Source organism: Salminus brasiliensis, chromosome 2 (genome assembly GCF_030463535.1).
Source record: "Salminus brasiliensis chromosome 2, fSalBra1.hap2, whole genome shotgun sequence".
NCBI lineage: Eukaryota > Metazoa > Chordata > Actinopteri > Characiformes > Bryconidae > Salminus > Salminus brasiliensis.
In genome coordinates this window covers 26626467-26649001 of record NC_132879.1, presented here as the reverse complement: position 1 = coordinate 26649001, position 22535 = coordinate 26626467, and the positions used below count along the sequence as shown (strand labels likewise).

The 22535-nt window shown below is 40.8% G+C and overlaps 3 protein-coding genes across 7 annotated transcripts in view; 1 reads left to right on the top strand and 2 right to left on the bottom strand.

The window, feature by feature from the left end:
* Positions 1–841: 841 nt before the first annotated feature.
* Positions 842–10417, bottom strand: gxylt1a (glucoside xylosyltransferase 1a). 3 transcript variants are annotated; one of them, XM_072672182.1, is made up of 8 exons: positions 10113–10417; positions 8973–9065; positions 8518–8713; positions 7800–7931; positions 7151–7402; positions 6515–6638; positions 4812–4984; positions 842–2977 (listed from the first exon to the last, which is right to left on the bottom strand). In XM_072672182.1, the coding sequence occupies exons 1-8, from the start codon at positions 10301–10303 to the stop codon at positions 2816–2818; spliced, it is 1323 nt and encodes a 440-aa protein (XP_072528283.1). In that variant the 5' UTR covers positions 10304–10417; the 3' UTR covers positions 842–2815. The 3 variants fall into 3 exon arrangements, with proteins under 3 accessions (XP_072528283.1, XP_072528285.1, XP_072528284.1); XM_072672184.1 differs by having other exon boundaries at positions 8973–9104; positions 10167–10417; XM_072672183.1 differs by lacking the exon at positions 8973–9065.
* A 4228-nt stretch (positions 10418–14645) lies between these two features.
* Positions 14646–18986, bottom strand: LOC140548996 (YY1-associated factor 2-like). 2 transcript variants are annotated; one of them, XM_072672181.1, is made up of 5 exons: positions 18878–18986; positions 18442–18567; positions 18057–18061; positions 16672–16867; positions 14646–16442 (listed from the first exon to the last, which is right to left on the bottom strand). In XM_072672181.1, exons 1-5 carry the CDS (start codon positions 18901–18903, stop codon positions 16190–16192), a joined length of 606 nt encoding a protein of 201 aa, XP_072528282.1. In that variant the 5' UTR covers positions 18904–18986; the 3' UTR covers positions 14646–16189. The 2 variants fall into 2 exon arrangements, with proteins under 2 accessions (XP_072528282.1, XP_072528281.1); XM_072672180.1 differs by lacking the exon at positions 18057–18061 and having other exon boundaries at positions 16672–16824.
* LOC140548995 (uncharacterized) overlaps positions 18395–22535 on the top strand; it is a 29623-nt gene continuing 25482 nt past the window's right edge. The window contains exons 1-3 of one of the 2 annotated variants that reach the window (XM_072672179.1): positions 18395–18503; positions 21780–21829; positions 22276–22337. In XM_072672179.1, coding sequence (XP_072528280.1) covers position 21829; positions 22276–22337 — 63 coding nt within the window. In that variant the 5' untranslated portion in view covers positions 18395–18503; positions 21780–21828. Of the gene's footprint in view, positions 18504–20455; positions 20616–21779; positions 21830–22275; positions 22338–22535 lie in introns of those variants that run through there. The other variant, XM_072672178.1, reaches the window with a different exon arrangement.

Here is a 22535-nt window from a genome sequence, read left to right as displayed (position 1 = left end):
GCTGGCTGGTCACCCTGTAGAAAATTTACCATATGCTGGTAAACCAGCTAGTTGAACTTTATTTGAGTTGGACGGACAAGCTGGAGTGTTCATGCTGTTCATGCTGGCCAGCACTGCTTGGTCACACTGGTTGACCAGCCTTGTCAGTAGCCGAGCTGACATCTGAAACAAAGCCAGCACAGTCTTAAAGCATTTGCTTTCACTCATGTTTAGGCTAAGCCTTTTCATGTGTTGTACTCTGGACCAGCTGTCTTGAAACATGTGTGATAACTAAAAGTTCTGGGAAATGGGTTTATCTAGGTCATGCAACAGCACCACACGTCTTGTTGGATTCATATACTAAATGATGCCACTTAAACTAAATGCTGTATGATCGTTCTCCAGTAATTAACTCCAAAACAACATTAGTGGTCATTTGTGTCTCATTAGAGAGGCGATTTATCACAACTTAACATAATTAAGCATTGATTTCTGTCTAAATGCATGAAAAAGAAACCCAGACAGCAGGTTTTTCTAAAGAAGGATAGATTCATTCCTGGCCGTGGAGAGGAACTTCAACTTGCCAGGGTTATTGCAGGATGCATCAACCCATACAGTGACACTGGTCAGGCCTGGACCAGTGAACAGGCCTGACCTACATTAATAGAAGTCATGCGTTCAATTTACTCATTTTTACGTTACGTTTTGGCAAGAGTAAGAATATTAAAATATAAAACTGTTGATTTATTACAGGAAGAATTTCCTCAGCAAAAACAAATAGAAATAAGACCAGCTGTTGCTTAACACGCTCATATTAACACTCAAAGAACCTCTGAAACTGAGAATATGGAGCAAGACTAAATAGGCAGAAGTGCAATGTTTATTACAAAAATATACTGCATCATTCAGGCATTTACATTCAACAAATGAAAGATGTTACACTTGAGGTACTGCTCACAATAGTGAAGGTGAAGACGTTCAAGATAAACTTTTTTTTTTTTTTTTTTTTTTTTTTTTTTAGCAATATGATTCAACATACACTTTACATCGGTCAACTATGGCGAGATGTTCTCTGTAAAACTGTGGGGTTAGTATACTGGTTATTGAACAGGCATATGCCTAAACGGAGCGTGAACAATTCTACGGTACGACCAGAAAGCGTAGTGCAAAACCTATTTTTGGTGTTAGCTTTGTGTGTAGGCTTTAAACTCCTACTATTTGAGTAGTGGACATACAAGTGAAGAGTTTACAGGTACTTGTATTTGTGTCTTCAACTGCACCAGGAAAAGTGGCTGAAACTAGTAGTTCTTCAAAGTCAATGAGTAAACACTACCCCTGAAGGCCTCTGCCCTCCTAGTACATCATCCATAGTGTAATTTCACAGCTTTAACACAATCCAGTCACATTTCAGAAGCTTTAAATTTGGAATGCGTTTCAAAAACCAGCGAAGCTTAAGCAAATCAGTCTCACCTAATAAGTTTAAGAGGCTGCTGGGTGACCGGCTCACAGTGCAGTGTTTGCAGTCTGTCTTTGCCTTTTTTATTCATTTAATTCTTCTTACACTTATTAAAATTAAATTAATAAATTTTCCATTGAGAACAGGGCCCCAGGTTGGGGGTGGGGGTCAGTTGCAGTATCAGTTGGTTTCACTGTATTAACAATGTGAAACCCAGTCAACAATTGTAATAATTCATAAAATCTAGTGTAGCAAAATTTGGTTTACAAACAATTAACATTAAAAATGTGTTTCTAGTTATATTTCAAAATAATTTCATTCAGAATAGCCTCGGTACTATCCAGTCTCCTCTTTAAAACTTGTCCAGTGTGTTATTTAGTACTCTCTGCTAAGATTTATTAGTAAATCCCTGCTGACAGAGGCATGTGTTTAAAATGGTCTACTAAACATTTATAACACTGTAAAACGGTTAATATACTCTCATTAACTGAAACTAAAAGTTGATATAATACCAACTGAGAGATTCTGCGCATCACCATCTTCAAGGCTATGTATAATCTCAAGTAGGTCGACAAATGTGTTATCAGTAAGCTTACATGATGCACATGCATCATCATCATCTGTACCTCTTAAATCCACTGGATGAGTTAACAAACAGTACAAACATAAAAAAAAAGTATATTATGGTTCCTTTACACATCAAAAGGCTTAGCTTGGCTCATCTACCAGCATCCTTTTACACTTCTATTCTTTAATAAAACTAGGTTCAGATCAGTACCCAACATAATTGTCCCTGAATATAAAGAAAGGCTTCTTTTGAAACTTGCTCTGTATTCCCCAGTTCTCTCTGTTAGTCACAATCCTAGAACAGAGCTTCTCAAACGTCCAGTCCTAGAGGCCCTCAACAGCTCCCACACTTGTGATTCAGCAAGGGGCCTAATCACTTGCTGACAGACTAAACGAAGTGTGGGTGGGTGGGTGAACAGAATAATAATAATAATAATAATAATAATAATAAAAACAACCCCTGCAGAACATTCTGGCACCCAGGTGTGGCGTGAAGAACCACTGTCTTAGAACTATCTATCTAGATTGGCTGATTGATTGTCAGGTTTCATCCATTTGGCCCCTTTCAGTTAGTTACATGTCAAAGTGATTTTAGTGCCTATATTTCCAACCTCCTTATCATTCATAACGACCAGCTGGCAGGGAAGACTTTCACCACTGTACATTCTTGAATTCATTAAGTTTTCAATGTCTTGAATGCTGAAGTTTTCAATGAGCAAACCGGTATGTAACATTCTGTTCTCCAGCAAGGCTTGAGGCTCCTTACCAATACTGTGCACACTTCTAATTCACTTGGTTTCAGAGTGGACCGGATCATCTCGCCTTGTGATTGTCTTTCTGTAAGTATCCAATGCTCTCCTGTAATTTCTTGGTGAAAATGTGACTGGATCTTCCACAGTATGTGTGCGTTGTACTTTTCAGCTTTTCCTCCAAGGGTTGAAGGAGAGAACTGACTGGATCTTCTCCAAATGGGTACTATAAAAAAATAATAAAAATAAATAATAATAAAACATTTTAAAAACTAAACATAAAAATGAGTAGCGTACTTCTACATAAATATAGCACTTTCCCCCTAGCTTTAACCCTTAATTCATAAGCCATTCAGCCATTATCATTCTGTAGAAGGAAGTGTGATTTTATAATGTTCACAGTGAATAATAATAAAACAAAAGACTTTATGGGGCCTCACTTGCTTTGTGTTCTGGCCTGGCATGAGGTCACTAAAAAGTGCACTTTTTATTATCACTGATGCAACACATATCAGGCCCTGATGAAGCTGCATTTACTGTCTCCTATTGATTTTTATGGGAAGGATGGGCATACTGGATGCTGCCTTGCATTCTCCTAGTCCCAAACGAAGCAACGGCACTAAAGATTTTACGGCTCTTCCGTGGGGTTTGGCACTGTAATGGTGGGGTCTTTTATTGCCAGCCAAACTCCTGCATCTGTGAGTGTGTCTCCAGGGAGTAAACACTACAACAGGATGCTGTGGGGTGTGGTGGGAAGGGTTTCTTGCAGCAGGCAGAAAAGCGGCCTGAGGCCTGATGCAGTCAGAAGTGCAGAAGGTGGAGAGAGAACAGACTTGGTGAGAGAAAGAAACATCAAAGTTCACATTTTACCATTGGGCTCTCTAGCAAGTCATCACCATGCTGAAACAAAATCTAACACATAATCAGACTAAACATTTATCTGATAAAGACAACGTAACTCTCTCAAAGCAACTCCAAATGTGACCGTCTGCTTGGCCTGCCAAACAGACAGCACCCAGTTGAATCATGGGCCTCTACTAATGACAGACCTCATTTAGCTAATGGTCCAGAATGCTTCCTCCGCTGTCAGGGGCAAAGAGGTCTCGCCTGGCCATAATGACCGGAGACACATAGGCACACTTTCACCCTCCCTCTGCAGATAAAATGAACAAGGGATTGACTGCTTGCCACGAACCACAGAAAAAGGGGGAGGGAAAAAGAGAGTGCGTGAGCAACCTCAAGCCTGATGAACGAGGGAGGGATGCAGTGAGGGAGAGATAAAGAATGGAGGGAGGACGAAGGGAGTGTTGGGCTTTAAAGATTAGCGCATTAAGAGCGATCGTTGTGTCTGACGAAGACGACAGAGATTAAGTCCAGAACACGATGGCCCTGGCAGGCCGACGGGAGAAGTTAACAGAGCTATTGATTTCTCCACGTCAGCTTCAGAGCAAACTCTCCCTCTCCTTTCAAATACAAAGGCTCAACAAGCCAGGAAAGCCTGTGGCATTCACTGACCACCTCTTAAAGCAGCTAAATTTAGTATTGTCAAGATTGCCTTTACAAAAAATAAATAAATAAACAAAACAGATGTTCAACACTTTTAATTTTGTTAGTGAATCCCAAAACCCTATACGAAAGTCAAAGTGAGGGAGATGGTTCGAGCAGATCATGTGACATCCAGCGGGACTTAACGTGGTAGACCAACAATGGCCCACAGGACCACAAGCACAGGTGTTATGTCTGAAAAATGTTTGAGACAACATCCCAGTCTTCTCTTCATTCTTCCAGACTGAGCCACTAATATGAAGAACAAGACCGCTAGCCAAATGTGTGTCAGCATGTGCCCAAAGGAACCTCAATATGGCCTTTTCCAAATTAACCACCTCTAATTAGATTTTAGCCTGCCCTAATGAAAACCTTGCATGATGATATTTAGCACTCACATTATTAAGCAGTGCAGCCAATTAAAAAGTTACACCTGTTTTCTCCCGATAGACTTAACAGTGGAGAAGCATTAAAGAAAAGAAAAAAAATATTAATGATACTACAAAAATTCTTACTTTGTGAATGGCTTCATATATGGCTCGGAATGCAGGTTGCTTTTCATCATGGTAAACGCCGCGATTGCCGTGGAGAATATAAACACCATGTTGCTCAGCTGCAGCACAGTTGCTGCCGTAGATGCAGTGGTCTGGACGGTAGTTCCACTGACATGGGAACACAAATAAGCCCTCTGTAAAACATGAGGAACATCAATAGTTATGTGAATGTGTCACTTTCATGTGTTTGTGCACATGTAAAACATCTTTGTGGGGTAGGTTGGGGAAGGAGAGCTGTTTGACTTAAATCAAAGTCTAGTCGAGTAGGAGAGCTGTGGAGAGCTGTAAAACTTTGCAGAACATATGAAACCAAAATAGAAATTAGTACATGCAATTTCATACAATCAAAGAAAGATCCTATACTACATTAACAACTAGACTACTTCTATTCTAAACAATATTCAAATTATATGTCAAGGTTTAAACACTATATACACTCACCAAGCCCTTTATTAGATTAGAAGACACTTGTACACCTGTTCATTCATGCCATTATCTAATCAGACAGATCATGTGGCAGCAGTGCAACACACAAAACTTTGCAGATATGGGCCAGCTGCTTTAGGTAATGTTCTTATCAACCATTAGGATAAGTAAAACAAACAAACAAAAAAGTAAGATTTTAAGCTTTGCACAACTGTTTGTGCAAGACAGGCTTGTTTGAGTACTTCTGGAACAGCTGCTCCCCTGGGATTTTTAGAAGAACTAGAAGTGTCTAGACTTGCACTCAGATTGGCATAAAAAAGAAAAAACATCCAGTGAGTCTCAGTTCTGCAGACAGAAACACCTTGTCGATGACCGAGGTCAATAGAGAATGGCCAGATTCATTTGAGCTGACAGAAAGTCTATGGTAACTGACAGCCTCGCACTAGAGTTACAGTGTGCAGAAAAGCATCTCAGAATGCAAAACACGTTGAACCTTAAGCTGTATAGGCTACAACCCCTTCTGTCAGACAAAAACAGAAAGCTGAGGCTGTGGGCACAGACTCACCAAAACCGCACAGTCGAAGACTGGAAAAACTTATAGCCGGGTCTGGTGAGTCTCGAATTCTTCTGAGGCACACAGATGGTCATGCCATAATTTGGCGCAAATAGCATGAATCCATGGATGCAACGGGCCTTGTGTCAACTAATAGAGTAATAGAAGCGGTGTAATGATGTGGGGAATGTGTTCTTGGCACACATTAGGCCCATCAAGATCAATCCATCAATCATTGCTTAAATGCCACAGTTTATTTGAGTATTGTTGTTGACCATGTTGTTGACATCTCTTCATGGTCACAATTTACACATCGTCCAATGAATAAATCCACCATGGCACAAAGCAAGTTGTCTCAAACTGGTTTTATGAAAATGACTATGTGTTCAGTGTTCTTCAGTGGTTTTTCCAGTCACCAGATCTAAATTCAGCAGAATACCACTGGGACATGGTAGAACAGGAGATTCGCAGCAGGAATGTGCTAGTAAAAAGACCACAGGAATTGCATAATGCAACCATGTCAACATGAGCAAGAATTTTGAGAAAATATTTTCATCTTGTGGAATCTATGTAATGGGGAATTAAAGCTGTATTGAGAGCAAAAGGACGCCCTACCCAGCATTAGTAAAGTGTTCCTAATGAAGAGCTTAATGAGTATGCAAGAGGTGTAAAGACAGTTATCTACCTGGGTTGTGGTGGAATATGATGTTTAGGAGGTCTTGGTCCCCCCAAGTGATATTGAGCTTGTATTTTTGTAGTAGTGGCATAAGCAAGTTCTCCCATCTTAGATTAACTGGTGTCATGTCATTCTATTTAGAAAGGACAGAATAAAAGACCATCAACAAACCTTAAGGAACTTCTAACACAGGGTTATAGTGTACAACACAGACATAAGATGCCCTTATAACAGAGAACAGATTCCCTAGTAGTGGATGAGATCAACATTTGTATGATGAACACTGATCCTAGATAATCACTCAAATACATCTTCAACTTTGCTTCATTAGTATTCTATGGTTTCAAGCTGGGTTGGCACTGATGTGACCAAATGTTTTAAATAAATATTGCTTCCTCCCATCAAGTAGAGGAAGGAGGGCATGATGAAACACTTTCAACAGTCTAGAAATCTGAGAAGCCAACTAACAGAATAACAGTGACCTCTGCTGGTCAGTACTGGTAATATTAAGTACCATTAAAAAGCGATCTCTCTGATCCAAGATTTCCCTTAAATAAATTCAAATTCTAATTAGCTCATAAAACAGACTTCCTCCCTCTTTCAAGAGTTCTTGTAAAACACAGAAACATACGCTCACTATTTTACCTTGAAGTGCTTAGCTCTGATTCGGGTCATGTTCATAAGCATGACTCCAGAGTTGACTCCAGTCTTGCCATAGTATGGATGGCGTGCGAAACGGTTATACCAGGCAATCCGGGGCTCCTCGTGTTCTGGCGCCATGGCTGCCATGTGACTGCTGTTGAACTGGGACAGAAAGTTCCAAATCTCTTCTACTGGCTGCAGAAACAGGATGTCGGTGTCTACGTACAGCAGGGAATCCACCTCACCTAGGATCAGCTGAGAAGAATAACACCAGAAACCCCTTAACTGCTGACCTGAAACAATTCTGTTGCAGAACAGTTCTGCTAAACCAATTATTGCAAGTTGCTCAAGATGCTGCTCTGAACCCATTCAGCTGAAATGGGACGTGTGATTTACCATGAAATGGCAGTTTAGTTACAGTTTTTTCAGTGTCCAAATACTGCAGGGCAAATCTGAACTGACCCTCTGTATCTGTGCAACAAGTGTTTGTATTGAAGTATGATTTCTGCTCTCTGGCTTACCTGACTAATCTTTTATGCACCTTAGTTTGTCCTCCCCGATTAGATAAAATGGGCTTAGAGTGACATAAGTTGTGTGTGGAGAACAGATTCAAGGTGAGCATAAGAGGATTGAGGTAATACAGTGTACGCACCGGCAGGAAAAGCCTCTGAGAAGCACACGGTTTGAACAGCCTCTTCCACTCTTTGGCATTGTCACTGGGGAAAGTGATGGGGTAGGTGGTGTAGTTAAACTTGGAACGGAATCTCACTGGCCATGACTCCAGCTAGCCAAGAGAAGACAAACAGATCCTCATCAAAACAGACCGTTGCAAATTATTACAAGACCACACTAATGAAACTGTCCTAGGAGTTGGAAGCCACCGCGAGTGTATTAGTGATCTATAAATCGACTGTAGGACAGGGAGACTTACTTTTCAACTCTTTAGACTAAAACTGTCAGTTCCAAGAACTTGCCAACACACAGTTACGTGTTTTGACAAAGGATAAGTCCATGGGCTGATTCCCCGGACATGGATTAAGTCATAGAGTACATTTTCCTTTCAATGGAAAATACTCATTCAAAATGCTGTGTAGCCCAGGAGTAAGCTTAAGCCCTGTCTGGGAAACCAGCCCAAAATTTACTTCAAAAATCTAAGAAGATGCCTTAAAGCAGTGTTTCTCAGTCTTGGTCCTGGAGTACACCAGTCCTGCACATTTTATTGTTTTCCTGCTCAAATACACACACACACACAGAGATTGCTTAGTTGCTCAGTGGGCTAGAGCAGAAATGACCACAATAAGCAGGCCAGAGGTACTTCAATACCAGCCTCGGAGACACTGCCTTAGGGACAAAGGAAATCACTAACTTACAGAATCTCTGAAGCCAGAATGAAGCTCATCTTCAGCAAAGATGTGAAAGTGGAGTGCTCTCTGGCTAAAAAGAACAGCGGACTTCAGCATGGTGACAGTCTCCTCCAGCCTTGGGCCACATGCCACGACCGCCAACCTGACCGGCTCAACCCTGTCCACATGACTGACCACAGACAATGTTTTATCCACAGCAAACCTGCAGAACAACAGCAGAGCATTTGTTAGCTGCAGGATCGGTGCCGGGTTGTTCATTCCTTTCACGTTAAGCACTCAGGTAGGTGTAATTAAGCTGATGGGGTGTGAGAACCTGAAAAAAAAACAAGATGTTAAGGGCACCTGCAACCAAACCAGTTGACATGAGTCCAAAATAAGCACAGTCCAGTCCAAACAGCTCTCCACATAACGGATGGCTAAAAACTACACTCACAACCAAGGTTCAAGTCAACCCATCCTACCTACAAGCCGACTCCAAAAAGCAGTTCTTTCCACAAACATCAGGGGGCAGTCTCCAATAGGGATTCCAGTGTGTGACAGACACTGACTTACACCTGACAGAACAAGAAAAATAAGCTCTACATGAAACACTCCTTTCTTTAGTGAACAGCTTCACTCCTCATGAGTCCTTCCACTGGCAGATCTATGATATAGTCATGAAAGGTCAGTCGTAAAAATACAGTTCCAGATCAGTAATGACAGTAGTTCGGGTTACTGCAAAGAGAACTGACATTTCACACACTCCTTATCTTGGAAAAAGCCATTAAAAACAAACGTGAATGGTGGAAGTAATAAAATACAATGACATAATGACAGTGGTAACCGTTATGACAGGTGGATTGGTAGGCAAGCCTCCAAGCCTCAAGAATGAAGGAGACCTGTGTAGAACAGCAGGCCCACCTTTCACAACTGAGAGTGCAGCACTTAACCCATGAGCAAGTCCCACATTTAAGGACACGGCTACAGCAATCATGGGTAACCTTCCCATGTAACAGATTTACATCATTGCTGTCAGGCAAAACCTTGTAGCTAGCCATCTCCAAAAATAACTTTTTCTTGGTCCTTTCTCATGAAATGTGTGGTGTGAACAACACTGTCAAAGTTTTAAATTAGGGTAAAATAATGGTTTAAGTGACAGTGGCGACAACTTTTATTCAGACAACTTTTTAAAAAATTAAAAAAATAAATAAACTGTATTTGAGGTTGCCTAACGATCGCCCAAAGTGACTAGTTAGCTAATTTGCCATACAGCAAGTCAGTCACAGTGAAAAACAACTTGCTCAGGGGTTTAATACTGGAAAACAACACCACTACTGCTAGTTACAGTTGATTAGTAGCGAGTTAGTAAGTTAGGAAATGAGCTAGCTAGAGTTAGCATAACTACACCCAGCTATCTGATGTAAACTAGCAGTAACACAGCTCCCACCCAAAGTAATCCTAGTCAGAGCTTTGCTAGTGCTGAAACGAAGTTGTAAGTTTTCAGAAATCCCGAGATACAGCGAGCCAGCTATCTTGCTAACTAACTAACATGCACGCCGTGGGCTAGGCGCACTTTGTTTACTTTTGGCAGCTAGCGAAGTTAGCCCAGCTCGCTAGCGTACCTGTCCCTCCAGTCCGCGAGGCCTTCCCTCCCCGCGGTTTTCCTGGCGGAGCGCGGCGGGCCTCCATCAGCTCTCGACTCGGTCCACGAGTTCACAGTCTCCAGAGAAGAGGCGAGCTGGTTGAACACATACAACACCGAGAAGAAGAGCAATATCACGCAGGCGAATAAAAGACGAAGATATCGACGCATTTTCTAGGGGGGAAATCTCTGCAGGGAGCTGTCAAACTAAAAGTCACGTCATTTTCAGGCGATTAGAAAGTCGCCCGCTCCACCGAGACGCAGACGAAGCGCCGTATGGATGTGTGTCAACACACACACGCGCGCGCGCAGAAGCAAGCGTGCAACTCTGATAAGCTCAGCTACAGTCCATTACATAATAGGGATCTCCACACTATCAGCAGTGCAGTAAGGACATGAGGGGAAGAGGGGAGTAAAGCTAGCTTCGTAAACCAACAGTCAAGTAAATATTATTATAATAACAGGCACTGCTCCCAGCAGACCACATACATGTTCAGAGAACAGAGATCCCTCAATGTAAAAATACAATGTGCAATACCCCCCTTCCCCCAAATAATCAGTACATAATATTGTTATTGCTTTTTTTTTTAACTTCTATTATTTATATTGTGTATACAGTGGTAATTTCTGTTTTATTAATTAATGTTTTTGCATCTGAGTGTCTTGCTATCCAATTTCTGCTGTGACACTGAGACTTTTTGCCACTGTGGGACTAATACAGGATTATCTTATCTTATATTATCTTATATTAATATTATACTATTATAATTAACAGCTGGAATAGAATAGCCCATATTGTCGTTATTGTTTAGGAAATGTTTTGGAGTGTGTGAACATGAGGGGCAGTGGTGGCTATCGATAACAGGGTTGTGGGTTCGATTCCCGGGCTTGGCAAGCTGCCACTGTTGGGCCCTTGAGCAAGGGCCTTTACCCTCTCTGCTACCCGGGCACTGGAGTTGGCTGCCCACCGCTCTGGGTGTGTGTGTACTCACTGCTCCTAGTCACTAGTGTGTGTGTGTGTGTGTGTTCACTACCAGATGGGTTAAATGCGGAGGACACATTTCACTGTACATAGTACAGTGACAAATACGTGCACCTTAACTTAACTTTTAAAGTTTCTAAATGTACCGTCCCCTCCTCAGATAGTAAACACAGCACACATATGGAAACTGTACTTTTCAGATGTCATGAAACCAGGTACCTGCATTTAATACACCCCCTTTTTCAAGTCAAGTCAATTCAATTCAAGTGGGTTTTTATTGTCATAACAACTATATACAGAGTACACAGTGAAACGAAACAATGTAGTGTGCAAATTATGCAGTGTGCAATAAATATTGAGTCTAGTGAGGTAGTATAGTTATTAGTGCAAATGCTTCCCGTATTGTCTGGGGTAAATGGTTGGTGAATGAGAGAGAGAGAGAGAGAGATAGAGAGAGAGAGAAAGAGAGAGAGAGAGAGTGTGTGTGTGTGTGTGTGTGTGTGTGTGTGTGTGTGTGTGGAACAGAAAAAAACATCAGTTCAGTGTCTGGAGTTGAGGAGTCTGATGGCTTAGGGGAAGAAGCTGTTGCAGAGTCTGGTCGTGTTGGACCGGATGCTGCGGTACCTTCTTCCTGATGGCAGGAGGGAGAACAGTCTGTGTGAAGGGTGGGTGGAGTCAAAACTGGAATTTAATTTAAACCCCCACCAGATGCTGGAACTAGCCCAAAATGGAAACAATTAGCTACATACATGGTGGACCTAATCCTCAAATCTCTGAAACAAAATAAAAACCTTGTTATTGTAATTGTAATGGATGTTTATGTAACATGTTTGTTTTTGGAGCCATTTTAGTTGGTTCACCATGAAATTTGAAATGGACAGAAATGGAAATGCACCAATGTTTTTGTGTGCAACCGTAACTCATCTGGAAATTACTTGTTTTCTGCATTTATTATTTTTATTGAAGTAAAATACCTTTTCTTTAGGATATGCCACTGCTGGAAGTCCCTACACATCTCTAGTGGCTGAACTGATCCCTAGACATTACTTCTCCTTTGTCCTTGTTTCCCTGATTAGCCGTGGTTTACTTAACCTTGAGTCCACCTCTCCCAGCTATAGTGTACTGTACTGTACCTGCCTGTCTCTACTCAGGTGTCCAGCTACTCTAATCATGATTAACATACAATCATAATGCAATTCTTTTTCATTTTCCACTGCCTACAGTAGAGTTTGGCGACAGAGGTAGATTTTTAAAGTAGCCCAAAAAACCTCACCAGCGACCCAGCAATCTTCACCCACAGCTGTCTTTTAAAACTAGCCCAATTTAGCAGAAAAACCACAGAGTCTGCTACCCGGGCACTGGAGTTGGCTGCCCACCGCTCTGGGTGTGTGTGTACTCACTGCTCCTAGTCACTAGTGTGTGTGTGTGTGTGTGTTCACTACCAGATGGGTTAAATGCGGAGGACACATTTCACTGTACATAGTACAGTGACAAATACGTGCACCTTAACTTAACTTTTAAAGTTTCTAAATGTACCGTCCCCTCCTCAGATAGTAAACACAGCACACATATGGAAACTGTACTTTTCAGATGTCATGAAACCAGGTACCTGCATTTAATACACCCCCTTTTTCAAGTCAATTCAAGTGGGTTTTTATTGTCATAACAACTATATACAGAGTACACAGTGAAACGAAACAATGTAGTGTGCAAATTATGCAGTGTGCAATAAATATTGAGTCTAGTGAGGTAGTATAGTTATTAGTGCAAATGCTTCCCGTATTGTCTGGGGTAAATGGTTGGTGAATGAGAGAGAGAGAGAGAGAGAGAGAGAGAGGGAGAGATAGAGAGAGAGAGAAAGAGAGAGAGTGTGTGTGTGTGTGTGGAACAGAAAAAAACATCAGTTCAGTGTCTGGAGTTGAGGAGTCTGATGGCTTAGGGGAAGAAGCTGTTGCAGAGTCTGGTCGTGTTGGACCGGATGCTGCGGTACCTTCTTCCTGATGGCAGGAGGGAGAACAGTCTGTGTGAAGGGTGGGTGGAGTCAAAACTGGAATTTAATTTAAACCCCCACCAGATGCTGGAACTAGCCCAAAATGGAAACAATTAGCTACATACATGGTGGACCTAATCCTCAAATCTCTGAAACAAAATAAAAACCTTGTTATTGTAATTGTAATGGATGTTTATGTAACATGTTTGTTTTTGGAGCCATTTTAGTTGGTTCACCATGAAATTTGAAATGGACAGAAATGGAAATGCACCAATGTTTTTGTGTGCAACCGTAACTCATCTGGAAATTACTTGTTTTCTGCATTTATTATTTTTATTGAAGTAAAATACCTTTTCTTTAGGATATGCCACTGCTGGAAGTCCCTACACATCTCTAGTGGCTGAACTGATCCCTAGACATTACTTCTCCTTTGTCCTTGTTTCCCTGATTAGCCGTGGTTTACTTAACCTTGAGTCCACCTCTCCCAGCTATAGTGTACTGTACTGTACCTGCCTGTCTCTACTCAGGTGTCCAGCTACTCTAATCATGATTAACATACAATCATAATGCAATTCTTTTTCATTTTCCACTGCCTACAGTAGAGTTTGGCGACAGAGGTAGATTTTTAAAGTAGCCCAAAAAACCTCACCAGCGACCCAGCAATCTTCACCCACAGCTGTCTTTTAAAACTAGCCCAATTTAGCAGAAAAACCACAGAGTCTGGTTTCAGCACAGGCTGCTTTTTGAATGAAGCATAATTCAGGTTAGTCAATCAGAAAAGAGAACATTTATAAGCATACACTAACAAAAAGAGGATAAAATAGAGGATAAAACAGGGATAAAGAGAAGCTGTAAAATGATCATGCAAAATGAATAACAATGGTTTTTGGTACTTCAGCTCACAAAAACTATAAAAACTAAAAAGTATGGGCCTATTAAGTACTGAGTATCTTACAGAACTGTAGTAGATCTTCAGCAGCTTTTGCTCAGATCACTGTTCTAAAACAGTGAAGATTCAACGTAAGAGGTGTGACCTAACAGTTTAGATGTGGCCCTCAATGCAATGCAAAGAAACGAAACACAAAGCTGTGTTCACAATCCAAGCCTCACTAATCAAATCTGAATGTTTGCTCAGATGAGATTTGGCTATCTTGGATAGTTTACATTCATAAATGTAAGTGAGCTGTATCTGTCTGTAATGTGAAGGAATCTGTCGCTAAAACGGCATACATGCACACTTTCCTCCACTGTTGTTTTGCTGTGCTGCCTGTGCTGGCTGATGACAGCAGTACTAAGCACATGCGTAGAGGCATCCAAGCTGACTGTTCACACTCTTGTCGCATGCCCACGAATATGATATGTATCTGATCTAAGACCACTGATGCACAAGCATTATCATTTAAAAACACACAGGGAAATACATATCAATCAACATGGTGTTTAAGCACATGTAACTCGAAACTAGTAAATAAACTACCTCTGTAAGCAGCTTATCAGTACATCATTAAAACCCAACTGTAGACACGATTACACACTCATGGTTATAAATATTTTTATTTTATTTGGAAATTCAATACAAACCTTTGAGCTGATAACAGAAATCTCAGAAGTCAAATTCACACAATTTAAATTATTTCATTCCTCAGAACAGCCTTTCCTTATAAAAGAAATAAAAATAATCCAAATACACACATACCCACACATACACACCTGCTTTGCTGAGGACACCAAAGGGAATCCTTTATGAGAAACTTGGCTTTTTGTGAAAATCTAGCCAATAATAAGCACATTAAATCCAAACTTTTAAAAAAACAGGTAAAATAAACCAAAGTCCACAGATCTACAGATTGCCATCAAGTGCTCTAAGTGATGTAAACAAATGAGAGGATGAAGTTCATATTGCAAAAGTAGGCTACTGCATCTTTCAGGGAATAGATTGGGCTGCTGTTGATGAATGCATGTAAAAAGAACGCTTCGCCACTTTTTAACATGTTGCTGCAGTACGTCCAGCTTGAATATAAACTATATGGACAAAAGTATTGGGACACCCGCACTTCCTAAATCAATAGTTATATAAAAAAGTATATCATATAATATAATGCAATTCTGTTCTATAATAGTGTGGTTTTCCACTTACCTGTCATAAATGCTGACAATAATTCAATGCTGGACATAAAGCACACCATGGTAAGAAACCCCTTTAACTCCAAGTGCAAACATAAATCTATCTTTTAACAAAAACCCAGATGATTTTTTTTTTACCTTTCATATAATTGAATACATCATAGCAGTCCACTCAGGAAATGTGTTTTAGTAACATGAAAAATGTTATTTTAAGATTTATAAAATTCTATAAAGTAACTTTTCTGTCCCCAAACCAATTTACCAGACATTAAAACAGTGCCTGTATCTCAGTTCTTTACGATCTACTAAAACCAGTAACTACTCAAATCTCTTCATATTTATGCTCTGTAAACTGTTCACTTGTGTGAAACTCATTCCAAGACAGTCCTCATTAAAAAACAAATAAGAAACAATAACTATGTTATTTGAACATCACAATATTATGGCCATATGCTATACTAGTGGTTCTCAGTCTCAGTATTAGGGACCCTACACAGTGCACATGTTTGTTTTTCACTTATCTGACACACCTGACTCGCTTCCTATATAATTACCTCAATTGAATCAGGTGCATGGATCATACAAACGTGTAATGTGTGAGATTGAGAACCACGGCAGTATCCATATCCTTTAGATACATTCTCATATAGTCCATTACTTCCAAGGGACTGAACTTCAGCAAGTGTCTCTGAGACAAAGCGCCTCTCCATGTAGCTCCAAATGCTTAGAAAAGATAGATAAGTGAGTTGGTTCCTAAAGCAATTTGTCTAAGTTGCGATGACGGACAGCACGAGCATTAACTTCCTGCAACTACATCGAGACCTTCCTGTGATCTTAGTGCAGTGAATGTTGCTGGGAAACTCAAAGCCCCATCCAGTCCAGGTGAGAAGGAGTCAGGGGGTAAAGGAGCGACTAAAGTAACATCTTTGACCTTTCATAAAATGATGGGGTTCACAGGGGGTTAGTGTGGTTCTCCGTTGACAGATGTGCCTTCACCTCGTGGAGAAGAGGATCTAGACACTGCTCTCTCAGCGTTATCTGAGCTGGATCCACTTTGGCTGTGAGGGTCTGCTGACGTGGCTGTGGAGGATGAGCTGGTGGAGGAGGATAGGGGCTTCGTTTTCTCCTTAAAGTCTGTGATGATGACTGTCAGATCCCCCACTGTAACTTCCAAGTGCTGTGCACTGCTTCTGTCAATATTTTTTAACCGTGGCCTGTGAACAGTGAGAAGAAGAAAAAAACACTTAGGATGCAGAACAATTTCAGAATATAGGCATCATAAAAAACAATAACAAGTGTGCATTTGAAAAGAGCTCAATCATAACCCTTTTAATTAAACAAAAAATCTAAAGTAATCTCTGTCCCCAACAATACTGGGCTCCCGTTCACTGCATGTCATATTCCACACGGTACAATGCCAGAACACAGTACAAACTCCTTTACCTCATTTTTTTGTGACCGTTCTTTTTCACTGTTGGCTCCCTGTCGTTTTTATCCTTCTCTGTCTTTTCCTTCTTCTCCTTTTTGGGTTGTGTAGGTGAAGCGAATTGCGGCGGTACTTGCTGAGCCACAATCTGAGAAACGGGGCGAGGTTTACTGGAAGAGAGTGTCGGATGAATAATGATGACATCATGGAGAACTTATAGTCAGGGCTAATGGGGTCATTAGTGGTCAGTACTAAATAAAGGGGTTGTGCTCAAATTCCCAAAACCTCAAGAGCTGGAATCTTGTTAAGCTGACCATTGCCCTGAGGCATGAGTAGAAGATCAGATCTGAACTCTGCAAGCTATGGCACTATTCATCAGTGATCAATATTTAACATTTCTCATTAAATCACATTATTTACACTTGAACTGCCCAAATGATGGGCAGTTCAAATGTAAATCAAGTGCAAGTTACATTAAAAACTCAACCAACCCTAGGCCAGAAAGCAAGGTTATAATAGAAAACATGAATATCAAACTACTAGAATGATTACTTAATGAAGAATTACATATTTATTAAGACATTAAGTTATTAGATATCACAGTGGAGTCATATTGCAATTCTCAATCCTCAAACATTCTTTACCAATTTTAATATTTCTCTAACAGGCCTATTATATTAAGATACTAAACCTTATATACCATACACTTTATATGACATTTTTTAGACCTGTACTCCTATATATGCAATTACTGAATCAGCCAATCATGTGCCAGCAGAGCAATGCTCAAACCCATGCCAATACTGGCCAGCAGCTTCAGGTAAAGTTCATATGTTCACATCAGAGTATTTAAGTGTTTTTAGAACTGCTTATCTCCTGAGGGTTTCAGCGCAACAGTCCATCCTGTGAGTGATAGTCCTGCTGACAGAAATGCCCCGGTATTAAGGGAGGTCAACATGGTCCAAAAAGTAACAGGAATGACTCCAGCATCTTGCTGTTGCCATGAAGAACTAAAGCTGTTTTGAGAGCAAAAGGAGGCCCGGTCCAGTATCAGAACAGTCATCCTAATAACCTGCTGAGTGAGTGTATATTACATCACGTGTAAGCAGTGTTTCATTATTTATTAATCCTCACCTTTCAGGGGTCCCTGTACCACTAATCCCACTTGTTCAATAATCTGTTTTCTTATTTGTGTGACAAATGGGCCTATCCAAATGAAAGACACAAGGTACGAACGCTGTGTTACTGAAATTAAAAACAAATAATTATTTAAACGGAAGTAATAACGGCTACCAATAGGAAAAAGGTCCCTATGTGTATTAACCTTGTTGGTTCATTTCAAATGATAAAGTGTACGAGCAGTAATGAAAACGTCCCCAATTATGTACTTGCCCCTAAAGACTACTGCTAGCCATTAGTCACCACCACACACGTGCTGCCTGGACTAGTGCTGAGGAAGATGAGCAGCAAGTGTGCAATGTTGTATCTGATTTTTTTTTTTATATTATATATATATATATATATATATATATATATATATATATATATATATATATATATTTAAACATCATTGACATATAAATATAATACGGACTATAACATGTCCACAATGTCTGTTAAAACACTGACTTTTTACCTTTATGTGTTAGTATAGTTAAATATTGGTTCCCCTTTGACTCTTAAACTAAGTAAACTTCAGGACTTCAGAGTCAGTGTCGTCACTGTCTGAGAGGTGGGAGAGTTGCGGTAAGCTCCAGGCTGAGGGGCTTCGTGTTTTGAGGTCTTACCGAGTTGACGTCCCCTTCCGAACGTCGCACATCATACATTTGAACGCCTCAGCAGTATTCCTGTAAGTGCAAACGCTACAGTCCCAGTAGCCCTCGTCCGACGGGGGCTTGCAGTGCCTCTTCGGCCTTCAAAGACAAACAGACAGACGGGGAATGAAGCATTAGGGGCGAATCAAGTAACATAGGGACAAATCAACAGAGCACGTCTCATCATCACTGCTGTGTGGTGTTGCCGAGGGCTGAAAGCTGCTGCTGCTAATGTTGTTGAAACTAACCTATCCGCCATGTACGATACCGTACGAGTGGGTGAGTGGGTGAGTGAGTGAGTGAGAGAGAGAGAGAGAGAGAGAGAGAGAGAGAGAGAGAGATACTCAGATACTGCTTTACAAACACGCCGCGGCTTCCCGCAGCCCTATTAGCAAGCTAACTCTTTTACCTTGTCGGGCTCCTCTTGTCTCCCATTTCAACAGGATGTTACAGTAATTAAAGTATACAGAAATTGGACCCCAAATCCTCCCACCGAGCAGAGCTCTCTGTCCAGCTGTCGCGCAAACTCCAGGCGGAAGGCGGTCACGTGGTGCGAGCTGAGCCAATCGCGAGGCAGACTCGCGCTCGCTGGGAAAAGGTTAAACCGGGAAATTCCCTGTAGAGAGCGCTTCTTCTGAAAGTACGTAAAAGCTGTGTCAGCCACTACTGCCGCAAAAGTGGACTCATAGCAGTAGTTTAATATTTAGAGTAACTGGTGACAGACACGTTTTTAGGTGAGCAAAATTAAAGCGAACAGTTTTAAAGTAGCCTAAAGTAAATAATATTGGGAATATCTGGTTGTTTATATCTTGCTTGTTGTAGCCAGCTGGCTAGCTGCCTGTGAGACACGCGCATCACCAAACTGTCCGTCTCCATTGCGTTTCTATTTTGCAATGATGCAGTGACTGATTTCCCCTCAGGCATCTCAGGTATCTCTCTGCTCTTCATATTGGTGTAAGCCCAGTGCTCACCCCAAGAGAAGCCTTTCAGGTCTATCCATGGTTTACATAGTCAAAGAAACACCTGTCAGTCACGTTACAATTTCTGATCAGCCATTCAAAATGATCACCCCCTGCCTAATATTGAGTGGGTACCTCTTGTGCCACCACCATATATCTGACCATTCGAGGCATGGACTCCGCAAGACACTGGTTGTCCATTCTTGTACCAGTTTTGGTAGGTACTGACCACTGCATACCGAGAACACTCCACAAAACCTGCCTGATGTCTTCCATCAGAATCCTAGATCCTCAGATCCGATATGCTCGCCCCTTCCTGCTTTTCTTGCTTTTAGCACATCGTCTTCACGAAAGGGTGATGTATCACACCCCTTGACAGATGCCAGATGAGGATAATCAGTGTTTCTCACTTCAGCTGCTAATGTTATGGCTAATTGGTGTATGTTTATTTGTGTTTCAGTCACAATGTCATACAATCCATCATCATCTCTGTGTGTGTGTGTGTGTGTGTGTGTGTGTGTGTGTGTGGGCAAATCCATTTTTCAGTGGCAGGAGTTTTTTGTGGCCTCCCTGTGTCCACATAGGTGTCCTCTGGGTGCTTGGATTTCCTCCAACCTCCCGAAAACACACTATGCTGAATTGCCTTTAGGTGTGAGCGTGAGTAGGTGTGTGTGGTACCCTGTCCAGGTAGTAGCCCTGCCTTGCACCTAATGATTAAGAGGCATATAAAGAGGCAGATAAGAAAATAAATAAATGAATGTATGTGTTTTTGGATATGAACTTACACAAACACAAAGTAGACAGTATACAGCGAGCTTTTGGAAACTATGTGTGGACTGTATTTCTGTTTTTCCAAATGTCCAAACAAGTCCATGGCTTCACCTGATCCCTTCATGTCGGTCCAACACAGGCCCTAGATCTTCAATACAGAGCCATGTGGGCTCAGCTTGGCTCAGAGCGCCTCCTGTGCGATAGGTGGCGATAGAAGCCTGGCAGTGTTTGCACAGAGACATGTTATGGTGGGCGGAGGAGCAGTAGTGGCTGTTCCAGAGAACTAGCCCTGTCGTCCTGCGTTTGGGGAACTCGTCTAAAACCTGGATGCTGGGGATTTTAAAGCGTGAAGTTGTAGCCAGCTGCTTCCCAGGGTTAAAAGCGGCGTGAGGAACTGTAGTTCCAGTAGTGAGCTCGGTCAGTGCCGGAGCAGCTGCCCTAACTGGCACAGCTAAATAAGACACTTCTTGTTTCCAGCTCGGAAGTAATGTAGCTAGCAGTGCAGTATCTTACCTAATCTTAGCCCGGTAACTTCAGCATGGCGCCATGCTGTGTCATTAGCTGGGTGTCACGTCTGTTGTGTTTTATTGTATTCGGATATCATGTCTAAATCAGGGTGCCCAAACTTTCTGTCTTGGGGTTCAAGGTGTAGTGTGTGGTGGATAAGGGTCAACAAGACAAGACAAAACTTGGTTTCGCGTTTAGTTATTTTAAATATAGTTACATTTCTATAAAAAAAAGCCATATTTGCTGCAGTACAATCAGTAACAAATGCAAAAATAAAAAAAAGTAACCCTTTTTATATAAAAAAAAAAACTGCATTTTGTTACTGAATTAAACGACAACCTTTTATTCCTGTGGTTTCTTTAATTTTAGCAGCTTCAGGCCAGTGGAAATGTAAAATATCAGGTATTTTAGATTTATTGAAATAAAGATTTAAATAATGTATTACTTGAGTTTTGTTTAAAAACATAAATAAATAAAGCATTTAGCAGACTAAAAGTGCTTTGCTGTTTACTCAGAAAATACCCTTACGTAGTTTGTATAGACTAGGATGCACTAAGTACAAACAGTATGAAGCAGTATGAAGACCACATTACTCAACATACGCTACACTTCGCCCAAGTACTTTCAGAAGCTCCAATAAAAGCATTGTAAATTAGTCGCAATATCAAATTTCAATCTGAATCTGCTGATCCTGATGCACATGTTAAATGTAGCTACAGCATTATTGAGAGTAGACACTTGTTTCAATTTTTTCTATATTTATAGTATATCTTTATATAGTAGTCTTATATAGTAGCGGTATAAACATTTAGCTCTTCTGGACTCTTCAGTTTGAAATATCAGTCCAATTTAAACATCCATCCATTTATTAAAGCAATTACCTGCCAACACTAGTATGATTTTGAAATTGTCATGCAGGTTGTATAAAAAGATTTGTCCTCACATTAAGGGAAGACAACTTTCTGGAGGGCTAAATCAGGCAGTTTTGCCTCACAGAGCCCACTTTGGGCAGGTGTGTTGTATATTGTGTAAGAAATAACAAAATCCTAAAACTTGTTGTTCCCCTCCTTTTAGATCACCTTTTTAAGGAGCAAGACAAGAAGAGCTCAGCCACATCGTAAAAAGCAAGTTGCCTTGTTTCAAACTAAGAAATGTTGTCATTCTGTGCAAATCATTTGTGTGTGAGACAGAGAGAGGGTTTATGAGGGGGTACAATGAGAACAATATACAACTGTGAACGATGAAGTTTCCTAAACTGATGACATTTTTTTGGTCAAATTCAAAACGTGTTGTTTAATAGCTTTGATGTATTGTTATTGTAAAATGAGTAAAACAGTTAAAATGAAGACTGATCACGTAAGTGATTACACAAGCTATGGTCATTCTATGGTCAGCTTTTGACACCGGCCTTTTGCTCATATCACAATATTTATAGTTTGTGTCTTTAGATAATCACACTAGAAGATAAAATGAGGAATTCTGTCCCTAGAATTAGTGGTGGTGATAATATAGGTAGTCGTTTTGCTACAAAGCTTTCATTATAAACAGCAATGGTGCATGTTTGTTACAGTGGCATACAGACGGGATCGCATCATCAGAGAGCTGTATGAAGAACGAATTATGGGAAGATCAGTAAGTTGAACCTGACACTATACAGTCTTAGTATTTACTAACTATATATTCTTAGTATTTTTCCATGTTGTGTTCTGTGACACCACCATAACAAATCTAGTCTAAATCAGCTGTTTTTTTTTCCTGTGGGTTAGTTGAGTATTGAAACACTGATTGTTATTTAAGGCCGTTCATAATTTCTCTTGCATGCTCATTTGG